Genomic DNA, 18,905 nt, shown 5'->3' with positions numbered 1-18,905 from the left:
TTTTTTAAATATATTATAATATAATTATTACTGTAAACGAATAGAGCAATTTTATTGGTTGTAATCACCGTGCATGCACACTTTCGTAGTTAACAAGTAGCTACATAGTATGTGTAGATGCGTTAGTCCTTGAGTACAATGTTCGAAGAACGCTGCATAATATGCTCACTTAAGTACTGACTGTTACGCTGCGCGAGTACCTATAGTTACACAGATATTTCATGAATTAGTTTGTTTCGACGACCGGTTGAATCGACGACAGTTTCAAATATAAAGTTCGTTTTAATTTTTAAATGTTTTTGTTTTGTATCAACAACTTTTATTGTGCGCTGATGACTACGTAATAACCAATAACTAAGGTAAGATATAGTATGCATAATAGTATAACGACTTATACTATGTATTATACGAAAATATAAAAGAATCACAAATTTATTTTAAAATTAAATTATAAGTAGATGGATATTCTGTTTTTTGATATAATCAAGAAAAATAAATAAAAACAACTTTGGTTTTACACAAAAAAAAAGGTAAATAAATATAAACTCAAGATGAGTATATATTTATTTTAACTTTTATCTAGTTAATAAAAGCAGCAAATTTTATAGTTTTAAAAGAAAAAATAATTTATCAAAAATACATGAATATATAATCTATTTTTTTTTCTTTCGTTATTGTAAGCTTAGAATTTTACCTCGACTTAATTTAGTGTTAAATAAATATTATTTTCAAATAAGTAAAAACAATAACAATTATTAAAATGTATATACATTTAACAAATTGATTATGATACCTTCTTCATAGATATATAATTTTAGAAAAAAATACTTTCATTCGCTCTTTTTATTGATTTAAACCAGGTAAAAACGAATTGTTTTATCTACTAAACATTTATTTATTCAATAAATTATTTTATGACTTCTAAAAATAGTAAATTTTCAAGTATTAATATGCAATAAAACTTAAAAAATATAATAATTCCATTATTATTAATACACTTTGTCACTAGATTTTTTACAAGGTTAACCTAACCTTTTTTTCATTGTTACGTATATTATAAAAAATTTAAGACTATTGGGTCAAAAAAAAAGTTTTATGTGGTAAAAACGTAGTTACGTAAGTTTATTGGCTTCAAATTGAGTAAAGAAATTCTTTTCATAAGTAATATTAAATAAAATAAATTGACATTTTATATTTCACTAAGTAAATATTAATCAACCTGAGATGTGTAAAAATAATTTCAAATTTTTAAATGCACAAAAATAATATGATTGTTCAATATTATAGGTGTTGTATAATATTAAATAATGCGTTATACTTTTGTGTTTTTAATTCTTATAGAATGTAAATTCGAGTGCCTAATCTCAACTATACTAACCTACCCGCAATTACCGTCAAGTAATGTAATGTTCTATTTTATTATGGTATAACAGAACGATGAAAACAACGAGGCTATAAAATACTAATAAAATCATTAGATTATTATACATATAAATAATTTTTGTAGATAAAATAGGTACAATTTCAATAACGCTTTTTTTCGGTGCCCGTGTAATATAGTGCCTATTTAGTTTTGTACTCATACAATCATGTTATTATGTTATTATTTTTCACCGGTGGCTATAACATTTCATCTGTATCATCCATAGCCACCGTTGCACGGTTTTTGGTCTATTTCGGTTTCTCGCGCTCGTCGCGGTCCACTGTACGTCACAATCCGTTTTCGAACTATTCTTCGTCGAGTGACAGTTTTCTATTAGTGGTCGGGCGTACTACAATGTAAGCTACCTACGCATAACACCACAATGCATTATGTTATCGTTTTTAACGTTCGCCGTCTTTCATCAATGCAATATAATGTTATAATATGACTGAACTGTGTTGTGTAGTTCGACCTATATTATTGTCGCTTTTGATCAAAAGTGTAATATTATTATTTAATATCACATGACTGAGACACCCGTTTTCGTGGAGTTTATCGTTTTGATTATTTCCCACACGTGAAAATAAGGTAGGCACACAGCTTTAATCTCTATAAGCTACCTCTTATACTAAATACATAGGTATATTCGGTATAAACGTATTGTATGAATCACGATATATCTAATATTTCTATTCACTCGTATTTCGTCTGTTTGTTTGCTTGTTATTATTATTATTATTTTTTTTTTTTTACTCTCCAAGGTCGTCTCGTGTAGTAGGTAATATTATGTGTGTCCACAACACATTTAATCGTTGTCAATAATTATATTGCTGGCATATCATAATATTATTAAAATTATAGGAAAATGTCTTCATACTTTTACTAAGAAATTACGGCGCTTACAACTACGAATTACAATATTTGTGAAAACCGTTTATTTCAATGTACTATAATGATAATATAATCAGTATTTAACGTTAGTGTAACTGTAGTGCTTGGAATTAGTGTTCTTTTCTTTTAGTTTTAATTATTCTGATGTTTGGTAATTGATATACTCATTTATTTTCTTAATATTGTATGTGGTAGATAAGTACCTATGTGCTCGATAACTATATAGGTTTAAATTACCTTCCATACAATTCGAATTTTTTCAACTATTGTCTGCTTAATAAACAGGTATAACTGATATGTGAATTTTTCATTATACAAAAAGCAAGTATAGTATAATGTAATATATATTATTTTATAGTAGTCAAAACTCGATGTTGACAAAACAGATAAATATTATAAGTATATTTTAAATTTTTCCAAGAACTAATTCATTTGGTCAAGTTTATTAAAATATTTTTACAGACGATCAATACGATTTAATCAGAAATTAATATGTTTTTGTAGTATTATCGTGATAATATAATATTTTTCTATTATAATTTTTTATTAACTATTAAATCTCACACCTATATATAATCAATTTACATTTAAATAAATCTCTATAGCGTTTTACATTTACTGAGAACAGTTTAAACTATTTGTCTGTTTTATCTTACTTCTCTGTTTACAGACCTATGTAATGTATATAAATAATATACTAATACACATTATGCATATTATGAAATTAAATCAACATTTATAGTTTATAAATATATAATTTAATCGTATTATAACGTTACATGTTAAATGTACCATAAATGTTATAATAAATATGAAATATTAAAATAATAAACTCCATATAATTTGTGTCAAGTAAAATAGCGATACACAATATAATATTGTGTTTTACACATATTTTTTATTTACATTTGGTTGTACTTACCTTACGTTGTACAACAGCTGTTAAGAATTAAATTCCTATTTGAACACTAAAGTATAATGTTATATTTTCCTCGTATTAAGCAATTTAGCGATTGAATACAAATCAGGTTGTTTTAATAGTAAATTAGTAATTTTTTATGTTACATTAATATTTAATAGTTTTAACATTGTGTTGTGAAAAAACTAATATAGGTAGGTACCAATAAACCAGTGATACTCTATAATTAAACACTTAAATAATCTTTTCGATTAAAATAGTTTGTTTTAGGTATCTCATCAATTAAATAGGTAATAAAAAAAAATTATAGATGCTTACATATTCTTGTTTTATACTATGCAATAAAACCAATATATTCATAATATTTAAGGATAGAAATATAAAATATCATACTAAAAGTACAGTAATTATTAACTTTATTACCTAGCTATATATTTGTGGTGTGGAAATAAGAGATTTGTTTTATCGATCCTTAAAGAGATTATACTTTTTTTTAATATTATTGATTAAAAAAATTCCACTTCAATTATTAGAATTAGTTTTGTTAAGTTGTAATTACGTTTATAATTTTTTGTTCTGGGAATATTAAAATATTCCATTTTGGATAGAGGGGATTGGCTTAAGGTGCTATAGGTATTTTATATTTCTAGTTTATTTATTGTCACTAAATGCCTCTTTCCTTCACGTCATCCAATCATTGTAATTCACACAAACACAGATTTGCATTGTTAAAAGTTTTGTCTTTAGTTACCTATTTAATACAAAAAAAAAATATAATAAATATTTTACAATTATTGTCAATTTTTTCCATTTATATGGGATATTTTGATAGTATGTGCTTTATAATAAGAGTTACTTCACATATTTCGCATATTGATGAATCTTTTTTGGGCATAAGAAAACGATTTCTATAAATATGTATAATTTTTATTTTATATAATATATACCTATATATTATACATATTTTATTTAATAGAAGAATGCAAAATTAATTAACAGTTAACCGGTGTTAAAATTATATTTACATTTAAAAGAACAGAAAATATAAAATACCGATTTTAAGGTTACATTTCGGTTTTTTAGTAATCATTTTATAATAGCGTATAATATAGCTACGTTGATTCGGACAGTATAGTAAGTGCAATGACTTACATGTATAGATATAGGCATATAGCGATGATTGCATGATAAAATGTATATGTTAAATAACGTATTGATCAATACATTATGACTAAAAAAATGAAATTATCTAACTACTATACAATTCTTGCAAGTATATCAGAGAACATATATTTTCTGATAGCGGTATAGGTACCTATTATATGATGGCCCCCTCATATGAGGTTTGAATAATCTTCTTTCAATACACAACATCAGCAGGTGTCTTTAACCCATAACGGCCGGCCTATCTTTATTTGCAGACCACCAACACATTTTAAGCATAGCATGTATTTTAGAATACATTTTTTTAATCATTTAATGAATGTTTTTATTATGAATTTACGAATGTGGTCTGCAAAATTTAAAAAAAAAATTAAGTGACCCGTGGCTTTTCATAAAAGTTAATGACTTATATATTTTATAATAGATAGAGGTACATTTGTACTTCATAAAGAATAGTTATACGATATATTGTACCTATATAATTTTTTTTTTTTAAGAAATAAAATAAGTTAATTTAGAATATTATTCGATTTCCTAATTATAATGGAATAGTGTAATTTCCTATTTTATGAACAAATAAACAATACTATATTATGCATTTATTTTAAAACTTTGTACACCTTTTTAACTGATATTTTCTTTGAAAAATAATACAAGACACATATCATATTAAATTGTTAATAACTGTATAATTGCATAAATAATATTTAAGTAATAACTACTATTATTAATTACAATAGGTACAATACAAAAAATGTAAAATATGATTCTTCGACATTTTCACCTGAAGTTGTTAATAATTGCTATACTGACTAACCAAATTTAAACTGTAATATTATTAATATTTATTAATCATAGTCCAACGTGTACACTGAAATTTTTTATCATTGTATATTTTAGTTTATTGACTCTCAATGGTTACAAATTACATATTGTTAATGATATAATTTTATTCTACGACTTCCATACAACATTGATGCATCGATTTGGGATTCATAAAGTCCAACCATATTAATACATTGTAAGTATTACACTACAGTTATTTATGTAATAATCAATTTTGTTTTTATTTAATCATATGCTAGTTCAGTTTTTCGAATAATTCCAACTTATTAAAATACAGAATGACCGGTATAGTAAATATATTTTACGTAATATACGAGTACTGTATTACACAGATGGCATATTATATCTATACTATATAGTATATAGTATACGGTATTATAGTATTGGTATCAACCATAAACATATCATTATATTAAAAATGTGTTTATGTTTGCTTAAAAAATTCTCGAAATAATTCATTATTATTTAAACTAAAATTAAACATTTTATAGAAATATGTTGAAGACTTCATGATTATATGAAATTATAAACAAAAAAGGATATATTCACTTCAGTGCATTTTCAAATATCTAAATGTGTTAGATGAGTTTTACACGATTGATTAAATCACAAAACTTTTTAAAATCGTGTTTACTTAAACCGGTAGAACACGTGTATATACAGTACTCTGTAGTCGATAGATAACATTAGCTTAACATGGTCGTCCAAAATTTTGCGTTTGGCGGGGATTATGATTTATGAAATCCCCACCATTTTTTTTTTAATTTGAATATTTGCATGTTTACAGTGTACACTAATACCGTGAAAGTGATTATTGTTATAGTGTTATACTACTAATGTAAATACTAATATACTATACTTGTTGCTTAGGATTTATTACGCATTTCAATATACTATATTATAGTATTTAATTACTAAACGTATATCTATAAATTTATAAAAATAGTAAGTATAATATTAGTCTTGTAGATATATATATATATATATATATAATATATTTCTTTTTTTTTTTAGTAATTATTAAGTCTAATCATGGAAATGGCGACAAACACAGATAATAAAACAAATGTAGACGAAAGCAATCAAGGCTGTACCACCATCTCTTTCGAGACCCACGTATGTATTGAAACAATTTATTTGTAATTTTGCATAAGATTCTAGAAAAAATAAAAATTGCACATGGATTGTATATAGGTACAATTATATGTAGGTACATTACGCACTATATTTCATACGACGTTAATTTTTTTATTCATGAATTATGATTAGAACAGTATAAAAAACAATCTCTAAGAATGTACGTAGTCATACACTTAATGTATCTTCATAAATTCTTCAGGCCAAGTCCACATTATCGTGTTTGACATGATATTATGACTAAATTAATATATGTTATTTATTTACCATAATATACAATGAGCAATTTATGTACGACTTTAATCAGTCAATGTTTTACTTAGAACTGAAAGATTAACATTCACGAAATATTAGTTACAAGAATATGTTAATCCAGTCGTTTTATTAAATTTTATTTTATTTTTATCATTTTGAAAAATGTCACAAGTATAAACTAGCAGACACGCCGTTGTGTATAGGTTGAGTAAACTTCACAAACTGTGTGATATCGATGTAAACATGATACAATAGGTTTAAATAATAAATAAGTTCTTTTTAAGTGTATATAGGTAGTTACCAGACGTGCATTGAATATAATATTATTAAAATTGAATTGGTTTGGCTGTGTTTCCGAATAAACTTATCGATATTGAACAGCGATAAAAACGCGTTTATTATTACAGAACACAATATTATGCAGCTGAAGGAAACATAATATATTTTTATCGTGGTTATACATTTTTTTAACGATACGATTTAATATTACATTTCATTTTTGTTCACGTAATACAATCAATTATTTTGATTTTTTTTATAATTTTTATCAGGATGATAAATAGAAAAATTATTTCCATAAGCTGTTATGTTTTTAATTTGTTAAATTCGTAGATATATTAACATATTATTATTAAAGGAAACTCATCCGAAAACGTGCAAAGAAGGATTCGACAACAAAAGAAATTGGCTTTTTCCACGATTGCTGATAAGTAACAACAAACAATTTGCACTAAAATGTCTGTGCCATGGAATGGTCTTGGCTTATATATTAGCTGCCATCAACCATTGGTATTTAAGCGGTGTGTACCTAATCACATATATATGCGTATGATGTATAATAATGATACAGCTTTTGTCATTGTCGTCATCTACGTGTTACAGACGTAAAAGACGTCGGCTGGAAAAACGGATTAGGTCTACTGATCATCGTGACCACGTGTTATTACGGTATACAGCCCGTCAGATTCCTGTTCACGTTGATACCTACTGTGAAGGTGTTACCTCACGCACACTTCAAGTAATACTACCTACAATAATACATTATTATTTTAGAAATATGTGTACAGTTATGGTTTATCAGTAATATTATCATGTTAATCATTGTCACCTACCTACTTCTATTAAGTGTTTGTTTATAAATACTTATACCTATCTAGCGATCCTTTTTTTTTTTTTTAATTAGCAGGTTATATTTTTGAAATACATGAAACGATTTACTAATTTTCGTACTCCTGAAATATGTAATCAAAAATGTATATTGCTTTAGTAATGAAAAATTGTGTTTTCCTAAATGCGTAGATATTACAGGGACCTGGGACATCGTAAAATAACCTAATTTAAAAGCAAGGTCATTCTACAAAAGTATCAAGTGTTGTTTTTGACTTTAGACACACTGAACCTATATACAATGTATTATACACGAGTAGCTTACAATTACTCGATTTATTATCCACGTCAAATCGGCCATGGTCAAATTTGTTGCCATGCGGTAAAAACTCGGTCGTTTGAAAATAGTAACTGATGTGTACGTGAAAATTATGTTAATACGCGACGAAAATCTTTCAATACCATAGTAAACTCCATACAGATGTGATGTTGAACAAATAAGTTAGGTTACCATACCATAGGCATAATAATGTAAATACCTACTATCTTTAGCATAGTGACTAAAAAATAAAACAGCAATAACCTTGTAGTATACGGAAATCTATTATTATTGAATGCATTTTTTTAAAATAGATTAAAAGCTTTAATGTTTAATTATATATTTAAGAAAAAAAATTTTAATTCATGATTTCGTTATTTTAATACATTTTTTTTTTTTTATCGAATAATATTATTATTTTAGAGTCAGAATGAATGGTATGTTGTGTTTACAATGATTATTTAATTATTATTTATCTTTTTTCTAATTACGCTGTTTTTAAAGAAAATGATTAAAGGTTTTAAATAGGTAGTATTATAAACTAATTGATTATTTAATCTTGTTAATAATTTTAAAAGATAATTTTTTAGAATTCATTGTCCATTTATCTCCCTAAATGTGTTACTTAAAGATAAAACAGTTACTAAGTAATTATATTAGTAATTATATTATTTATTATAAATAAAAATAAAAATAAAATAATTACAAATCACAGTTAACCAATCAGTTTTATAAATTATGATTTGTCATCTACTATCTATAAAAAAAAAAAAAAATTGGATTCTAGTCATTGTATTATTATGATGAGTGTGTATTTATATGTTACACTTACACAATATTTTTAATGCACCTATCTATAAAGACATAATATAAATTAAAATTAAAATATGAAATTAATATAAATATTTTTTATCACTCATAACACTTCGTAGATAGTTTTAGTATTTTATATTTATAGCTAACCTTTCATGTTGTTTATCAGATATTGTCTTGAACGGATATACGTCACAGTATATCCATATCCTTATAGCCCTGTATATTAAATGATGACAGTTCAAGAGTTGTATGTCATCCCACATCAATGTGAGCTAAGGAAAAAGAAATCCATCGTTTGAATAATTATATTTATGTTATTTTTAACTGTTGATAAAACTAATGTTCTCTGTGCCAAAATTCTTGAAAATTTAAAACAAAATCACATATAAGTTGTTCTTGTATCTATATTATGAAAATATTAAAAATACATAGACTCCATTATTTTATATGCATTTAAAATTCAAATTGTATATTCAAAGTTGAACAAAATCATATGTTTATACGATAAATAATATGTTCTTTGATATATTTCATAATAGTTAAAAATAATAGTCTTTTAAAATTTAAAATTTCTAAATTTTTACATATACCTAAGTACTATAAATTTTACTTTACGCAATGATAATTAAAATATTTTTATTTTAAACATTAATTTTGAGATATTACTTAAATAAGTTATTTATTACAATGTAAGTATATTATTTAACACATACCTACATTATCGTTACTCACTTGACACCTGCTATACAATAGAGCTACTCACTTCGCAACTTTTTTTTCATTACATTCTTTTGGGGGTATGAACTATTCCTTGTTTTCATTAGTTATTAGTGTTACCTACAACCTACCTATTACTTGTCACTTATTATAATTTTTACTAATATGAAATAATTCGTGCGTTATTTATATTTTTTCTCATATAGAATCGGAGTGCTGTGTACTTTCTTAGGATCATTCGTTTTATTCATTTTCTTCGACACAAAAAATAATCGACATAGGCTAGTGCCATTGGCTGGACTTAGCGTATTTATTCTCCTTGGATTCATATTTTCCAAACACCGTAGACATGTGAATTGGATCACAGTTGCGTCCGGATTAGCCACTCAGATAACTATAGGAATGTTGACAATCAGATGGCAAGTCGGCCGATCTATAGTCCAGGCAGTTGGAGAATTGGCCGATAAGTTTTTCTCCTTTGCGTACGTTGGTGCTAAGGTGACGTACGGAAATGAACTAATCGACAATTATGGTGTATTCGCATTTAAGGTTAGTAATGTATGATAATGTGATAATATTTAATTTGATTCATTAACAAACCATGAATCAAATTTAATTGATAATATGTACACTATAAAGGTACCACTGTAAACTTTCAATTTTTTGTATTTAAATTACTTATTGAAACACTATAACCTCATTATTTTGTATCGTTGGTCAGTACGCATGAGTTTATAATGAAATATTACAAAATTATACCTATTTATAGAAATTAATGCTCAATGAATATTATACATTGAATTTTAGACTCTATAAGCATATTATTTCATCTGTAAACACTCTGCTGGAAGATAACAAAGCTTCACGTATATAACAGTATAGCACCGATACAAAAACGTTTTTATATTATATGATTAGGTACATGATTTTTTTTAAGTGATTTTTTAAATATCTTTCTATGAAAACACTAGTACTCATTATTTTTCTTTACAGTTCACCTATGTAGCGTTGAATAGTTATTATTATTCGACGAATAATAATATCATAATTTAAAATATTATACACAGATTGAACATTTTAACTATATACTGTAACATTTTGATTTTATTACAGGTGCTTTCAGTGTTATTTTTTATGTGTTTTATAATTGAAATACTATTTTACTATGGAATCATACAGACGGTAGTTATAAAATTAGGATGGTGCTTGCAAAAATTACTAGGAACGACAGCAGCCGAATCAGTTAATACCTGTGCTAGCGTGTTTTTAGGCATGGTAAGTGAATTTATTAAATACGAGAAACTATAAACTTATAACGTTAGATAATAATAGACATACATTTTTTTGTTTCTGTGGCTATTGGACGTGAAATTACATTTTGATGGATAAACATTATTTTTTTTATAAAAGTTTTTGTTTTAAAATTTTGAATATTTTTTAGAAATTCGAAAAAAGTATTAATCAATTAACTGTTTTTATAATAACTACTTTTTTTTGTAGTTTATTAAACTAACAAAATAAAAATAATCATTATTCGTACATAATATATAGTAGTATAATAGTATAGTATAGACAGTATAGTAGTTATCTGTTTAGAAATTCGAGAAACATATTCACATGTTATTAAATTATAAAGTACGAAATATTATAAAATATACCGTGTTTTTTTAAAAAAATATGGTTAGTATGAAATATATGTTCGAATTATATTTAAAATATTTATAATTAAATATAATTATATTATAATTATATTGCACGTAGTAAACAAACAATTTAAATAAAATTCTTTTTATTTTACCAAATCTTGTAATAAATAATCTTTGATAAGTATATCATAATCTTTAAATGGTAGTAAAATAATAAAAATAATTTTAAACATATATGTTTAATTAAAATTTAAAACGTTTCATAGAAAAAATATTTATTTTTATTTAATTTAAAGTGAATAAAAATATAATATTTAGTACATCTATCTAAATAAATTTTAAATTCGTCGTGACAATTCTTATTAGCTATAAATTGTTTGAATAAAAATAGTAATGAATAAATGAACATTGTTATTATCGTGTTGGCTTCATTAAATTAAATATGTTAAATGATTAAGGAATTAAAAATTTCAATTAAATCAATAGTAATGAATTAATAACTGCTAAATGGATATAAGAATACTATATTTTCAAAATATAAACTTTTGTTTTATTTACTTAAGAAAAATTGTTGACATCAATACATTATACATTATTACAACTATACGACGCATTATATTACTTATAGGTACTTGTATGTGATATGACGTCCTTTATTGGCACTTCATTAATCATAAGATTATTTTATTTGACAAAAAAATAAATCACGTGCATTAAATTTCCTTTGATGTTTACTTATTTATTTACTGAATTGTTGTATCTATACAAATAGTTTTACAAATAATGTAAATATCACAATACGGTTCTCACGTGCTAATTAATATAGTGTCTTTCAAATTTAGCTTATAAAATACCGGTAAGTTACCTAATGTATAAAAATTACAAAATTTGAGTAACGTAAATTAAATTAAATACAGGAAATGTATAAATTTATATATCCGTTAAAAACTATTGAAGACAATTTTGTCCACGTGCAGTTTAAAATTATATTTTTTTATTAAATTAATTCTCAAGGAAATCTATCAACTTAAATAATGCTAGAATAAAAAAAATATTTTATGTTAAACAATAGATCAACAACATAATATTGTAATAATCATGTGCATTGAGCGAGATAACTATTTCGTATACAAAAAAAAAAAACATAACCAGTATTATTTTAGATAAATGTTATGTTAATATTATAAATGAAATATTTTGGGTAGCTATTGGTTAACATATTATTATACTATACCACTTTAATCAATGACAATATTTGTGTAACGATTTCAATACAAACTAATTTTTTTCTTTTATTATAGTCAGAGGCGCCTATTATCATCAAACCATATTTACCTGATTTAACAGAATCTGAAATCCATACCGTTATGATGGGAGGATTTTCAACAGTAGCTGGTATGATTAATCTTATTATAAATATTGATGCAATACAAATTGGGTCTATCCTCAAAAAAAAAAAACATAAACAGCGAAATTGTTTAATGATTTTTACTTTTTAATGGACATTCAAGTTTTAACTTCTTATAAAAGTGTGTTTGCTGATATTATAACATTCACATTAGTTTTATGTTTTATTTAGGCACTGTATTTGCGGCATATACATCATTCGGTATAGATCCGGCTTACTTAATTACAGCATCAGTAATGTCAGCTCCAACTGCGTTGAGTTTCTCTAAACTGATTTTCCCAGAAACTGAAAAATCATTAAATAGTATAGATCAAATATGTACTAAAAAGTAAGTGTACCTTATACGTGTAACGATGAGGGTGAATTGTTTATTTTGTCGGAGAGTCCCATTACTAAAATTTGAAGAAATAAATCGTTTTTTATATAGAGGATAATAATTGTAAATATTATAAGCGCTAACTAGCTCATTTTTGTATTAGAGTCTAAAACAAGAATATTGTTAAATAATATTATTTTTTTCATGAAAAATTTACAATATTATAACCAAAACTACTCATATTACAATGGACCCATTATTGATTTTCTTTTAGTTGTACTCGCTTGTTTATATTACTGTTCTGTGAAAACTGAACCTATTATTCTAATCTAATTCTAATACCCTTCTAAACATTATAGACTATAGTAATACCTTTTTTCAAATATTTTTCAATACCTATTCAAGTCTCCTATAGTAGTTGTTCGCACTGTAGTTACATTTATTCTATACATTTCAATTTCTGTTTAAAATATTGGTATTATTTTTTCGATTCACCTTATACTTAAATTTGCCGTGTGAATATTATTTTTTGAAATACCAAACAGTTTTATTATTTTTAAATAACATTATTAAATACATGATAATATTCTAGTGATTGATGACTACAAAGCTTTTGTTTTAATATAATATAGGGCTCGAATTTTAAAGCATATAATATGCTTCTTTTTTTATAAATGAGACAGAAATCTAATTTTTATACATAAATTCTTTTCACGCGTCATTCTGATTCCCAATAAACCAATTTATTTTTGCTTTTTTTCAATTATTCCAACTGTAATTTTTTATATGTATATTATGCTATTGTAATAATAAAAATAAAAAAATAATTATTAAGAAATGTAAAAACCCGAAATATGGGTATTGGATTATTATTGTATTCGTTATCGGCTTGTTTATTAAATGTATTAAACGTATAGATTATTGATCTACATAATATTATACCTACCTATATCTACCTATACGGTCAGTATACCTATAACATCAATATGGAACATTTCAAAATTTAAGATTTAGTGTTGTAATTAATTATCACTTCAGTGGATGTAGAAAGTTCGTTTTCTACGTATAATAATATTCTGTTCTGATAATAGAGTCAGTTTCACTATTAAAAATCTAGGGAAATACATGGTAGTAAATTCTTTTTTTAACTTAAATTTATATTTAAAATTTGTTTATTCATTTTTAACTAGTCCATGTTAATTTTTGGTCATGCTTTTTTTGCTTTTTTTAAAACAAACATGTTTCTTTTTTTATCAAAACAGTCGTGTGCTTTTTATTTGCTTGTTGTGCTTTAAAATCCGAACAATATTTATATAACATATTAGCTGGACCACAAAATTAGAAATTGTAGATACAAAATTCAATATTTGGTTTCATAAATCAGGTATATCAACAATTGTTAATATGTAAGCAATATTGCCAAGATCAACTACAAAAAAAAAAAAAAATGAATCCTCACATATTATAGTAGTATTATATTATTATGATTATTAACGCCGTGTTAATTTTGTATAATATTTTACAGGACTAACGACGAGGGTAACGTGATGGACGCGGCTTGTAAAGGAGCCCAGTTTGGATTGAAAATAATCGGAGCGATTGTCGCCAACATAGTGGCGTTCGTGTCGTTTGTTGCGTTCATCAACGCAATAATAACGTGGTTGGGACATTTGGTCGGATTCGAAGATCTATCATTCGAGGTTAGCCAAAAAAAAACATAATTTGGTGTATAAATTGTATCGATTTTTGATTTGTATTCCATTTTCCGATTGTCCACAGTATGTATTGGGCAAGATATTGATACCTGTCACGTGGCTGTTGGGCGTTGATCCTAGCGAATGTGAAGCTGTCGGCAAATTGATCGGCTTGAAAATGACAATTAACGAATTTGTGGCGTACAAACAAATGGGCGATCTAATTAAAGAAGGCAAGCTTAACGTAAGTGTAATACGGTCGTGCATTGTATTTTATAGACATCATATTCATATTCCAATATTCCAACTACATTGAGAGTAGAGGGGGGGATTGTAACCAACTTTCTTAAAACACCTTAGGCCTGACAAAAATAACACGAAAGAGCCAATATGACTAAATTTTGATAATAATTAATAAGGTATACATTTCCCTGGATATATATTTGTAAATATATTTTTTAATTTTCAAATACAATTTGCCGTGGTTCGACTGTTGACCAACACTGAGTGAAAATTAAAAACAGTTATAGTATACATTATAAATTAATAACTTAAAAAAAAAAAAAACATAATTTAAACGTCTCAAAATATTGTTGTTAAAATAAATTATAACCACGAGCTATATACTAATAGTCCTAATCGTTAAATCGTGATAATAAGAAAAAACAAATTAATAATTACTTCTATCTACCAAAATGGTAAAGTATTTTTTTTAATCAATCTAAAAATAGCACTCTCAGTCGTTTATATAATTATATTTCAAATACCATCGTATATTTTATAATATTATCACAGATTAAATAAAAATATCTGTGATATTATACCTATGATATAACTATTTCGAGTAAACAGTTGCCTAGTAATGATTTTATAATGGCCGTAAACATTTTGGCAATAACAATTCAAAAACTGAAATGACGCACTTTACTTCGGTGCGAGACTATAGTAAACTTGATTGGTTATAGTCATGTACCTAAATAGGAACCATGGTGTATTTCTATCAAGCGTATTGCTTGATATTTACATTTTTAATTAACAGTCACCATCCACTCACTCACTCACTCGCTCACTTACTCACAACTCACTCATTTGACTGAAATAATGATGGTTTCAATGTTTTTTGCCGAATCAACAGTGACTTTTTTTAACCACAGCCCCAGGGATGGGTGAAATAGTCGTAGGTCTTTAATCGATTTGTGCTGAATCGTAAAATTACGAACGTAAGTAACTTTAACGATAATTCGTCTACGGGTTCGGTCACGGTAATGGTAGTACTATCTTTATAAACACTAAACAGTGAGTGAAAAACCTCTTATTGCATATTATGCTCACCGTTAGATAGCGCTGTTGTACTTAATATTTATTTGTTTGATTTTTAGTAGTTACAAGTTTATAACTAACATCAATGATTCTTCTTTTTCCTATATTTTTAATTGAGTAATTGACTAGTATAAGGTATAAGGTATAAGCTTGTTTTTATTATGAATATGACAGACATACCTACTTCGCTTATTTGATTTCTAATATGAAATTTCCTAAATCTTACATTGAGTTAACTTTATAACTTTAATAGTATAAATTAACTTTATACCAACCTTTAGAGGACGCATGAAGCCTGCGTGTTTTCTAACCGTTTTACAAACGTACCACAAATACAAGTTTGCGTTCCTCAAAATCCATTCTACTTGCTGACAATCTATTGTATAAGAGTAGTTTTTTTTTATTTCTCACATATTTGATATGTTGCGATGTTGTCATAGGTATTTTAGACGTTTGCAGTTTTACCGCAACCTTTTCATACAATTTACAATTTTATTACATATTATGATTACGTTTTACGTAACACGTTTACAGCTAGAAAATTTTAAATTTCCTTAATATTTTGGAAGGGATACTTCCTCTCCTTTTGGCTACATCCCTGCCGGTGCATCCGAATAACATGCCAAATAAATAATCATAAATTATAATGCCTAAATTTCACCTCTTGAAAGGTATGTCTGAATTGCATGCTATACATACTTTTTACTTATCACAACTTAATTTTTTTATTTTCTAATTTTTCAAACAACAAACTATAAATCAATCGACATTTTTATCAATATATTTTTTTATTTATTCAAAATATAAAATTTACCTATTAATTTATTAATTGTACCTAGATTTGTAAACATAAGTGCATGATAAATAAAATTGTACATGGCATGTAATTCTAACAAACCCTTGAAGATGTGGCATGCAATTAGGACAGACTCTAATAAGAGGTGCCGTGTAATGCAAATGTGACCGTCATTGCGTTTATCGATTTATTTTCACACGTATTTGATTTTCAGCGCAAGTCGGAAATCGTCGCCACTTTTGCTTTATGCAGTTTCGCCAATCCAGGATCAATTGGATCGATGATTGCCACATTGACGACTTTGTGCCCTACACAGCGATCATCGATAACCAAAAATGTATTTAGGGCATTTCTCGGTGGTACGGTCACTTGCTTTTTAACGGCCGCTATTGCTAGTAAGTATAATATTATTATTATATTAGATATATAAATTTAACGGTACTTCATAAGTTCAAAGCGAATGAAAAATAATACCGTTTGTTATCCCCTCCTCCTCCCAAACACAATACCACACCGTATAAAATGTTTCTCTCTAACACCATCTGTTGTATCCAGACATTTATTTATTTTCCGTTACGACGTGGTGTTTGGTCGACAAGTAATAACTAATCAAAAATGTTATTTTCCAGGTTTATTAATGCCCGACGAAGGATTACAAAACTAAAAGCAATAAATTATCTTTGTAATTTTTGTATATGTAATTTTTTATATATATATATAAATGTATGTGATGTATTATTGCTATCTACATAATAGCAAACTTACACATACCCATTTATTGGTATAAATTATACCAATTATATTTTTATAAGTAATATAATATATTTTATTATTGTTTTGAACATTCATCGACGAAATTCTCATTTTCTTTTGTTAATCATGACTATATTTTTATATTGTTAAATATAGGTACAAGATTATACTTAATTGATAATATTATGTAAATATTTATAAACACAATGTGAATAATATTTTTTTAATCAAAAACCAAAATCGATAGTATAAGATAACTAAATATTATAATATGAAAACAAGTTTCACTCATGTGTACTATATATTATATTATATTTAAAAAATTGTTCTATTACGAAATATGTATAAAGTTTAGGTACCTAATGTAAATATGATAAAATAAATATACATTGTTACATCGCAATAATTACGAAGTGACTATACTATATTAAAGTTACGAGTTTTCAGACGTTCATAAATAAACATTATAAACTATCTAAAAAAAACATTATTTACTATGGCGGCGTTGTAGTAGGTCTACAACCCCTAACGGCCTATAATTATAGTATCTAATATAGTAACTAGTAGAAAAAAAACTAATACACATATTATTTTGTAAATGATTACTAATTAAATCCACGTATTAGTCCACTGTGGCAACATCTAACCTCATATTCATTTTGTTTTATTTTTTTTATAATTTTATATATTGTTATTATATGTAATTATAAATTAAATAAATATTTTACTGGACTTATTTAATTACACAATATTTTAGAAATCATTCCGTTACCTTTATGTATTTTTACTATGCTAATATTTCACTGTAAATTTTTGTTTCCTAATGTAACAATTTTTTATGATAAAAATTTATCAATAACTTTCATAAACATTTTATCATATTTTCTATACTTACTAAATAATAATATGCTACTTTAAGGAATATTATTATTTCTATTACTACCCTGTAGAGTGTAGATAGTTGTATTACTATGTTTGTTATATGTATAATGTATATATTATACATATTACATATATCATGTTTCTAAATATATATTATTAACTTACATAAATTTGTATATTCTAAGAAATACACAAGGAGAACAATTTTATTATCTTCTTGAGAGTATTGATCTTTTTAAAGTCTTTTAATACTCGTGTTCTAGTTAAGGAATACAAATATGAAATTATATTTAAAAAAAATATTTTTACAGATTGTCTTTAAGAGTATTAGAAACTAATTTTTTTTTTCTTAAGTAGTTTCATCAATATGAATGTAATTATATGAATGCACCTATGTGAACTTTTTAATTAGGTATTTAAAATATAATTTTTATCTAAAAATTAAATAAAAAAAAATTCTCAAATCATCGTTTGGTAAAACTCAAATTATTTTATT

At 25.5% G+C, this 18,905-nt stretch overlaps 1 protein-coding gene across 3 annotated transcripts; it reads left to right on the top strand.

Moving 5' to 3' along the window:
• The first annotated feature begins 122 nt into the window (after positions 1–122).
• Positions 123–18,290, top strand: LOC126549374 (sodium/nucleoside cotransporter 2-like). Of its 3 annotated transcripts, XM_050198313.1 has the most exons (14): positions 123–359; positions 5,298–5,418; positions 6,114–6,188; positions 6,258–6,359; positions 7,273–7,435; positions 7,518–7,653; positions 9,801–10,143; positions 10,708–10,869; positions 12,542–12,635; positions 12,820–12,976; positions 14,490–14,664; positions 14,744–14,902; positions 16,989–17,169; positions 17,404–18,290. In XM_050198313.1, exons 4-14 carry the CDS (start codon positions 6,276–6,278, stop codon positions 17,436–17,438), a joined length of 1,689 nt encoding a protein of 562 aa, XP_050054270.1. In that variant the 5' UTR covers positions 123–359; positions 5,298–5,418; positions 6,114–6,188; positions 6,258–6,275; the 3' UTR covers positions 17,439–18,290. The 3 variants fall into 3 exon arrangements, with proteins under 3 accessions (XP_050054270.1, XP_050054269.1, XP_050054271.1); XM_050198312.1 differs by lacking the exon at positions 6,114–6,188; XM_050198314.1 differs by lacking the exons at positions 5,298–5,418; positions 6,114–6,188.
• The last annotated feature ends 615 nt before the right edge of the window (positions 18,291–18,905 follow it).

The sequence above is a fragment of the Aphis gossypii genome, chromosome 1 (assembly GCF_020184175.1).
Source record: "Aphis gossypii isolate Hap1 chromosome 1, ASM2018417v2, whole genome shotgun sequence".
NCBI lineage: Eukaryota > Metazoa > Arthropoda > Insecta > Hemiptera > Aphididae > Aphis > Aphis gossypii.
This window is presented reverse-complemented; position numbering and strand designations above follow the sequence as displayed.

Coding starts and splice junctions, on each gene's coding strand:
- LOC126549374 (XM_050198314.1), top strand. CDS start 6,276: ATGGAAATGGCGACAAACACAGATAATAAAACAAATGTAGACGAAAGC. Junction 10,144..10,707: donor ATGGTGTATTCGCATTTAAG/GTTAGTAATGTA, acceptor ATTTTATTACAG/GTGCTTTCAGTGTTATTTTT. Junction 10,870..12,541: donor CTAGCGTGTTTTTAGGCATG/GTAAGTGAATTT, acceptor CTTTTATTATAG/TCAGAGGCGCCTATTATCAT.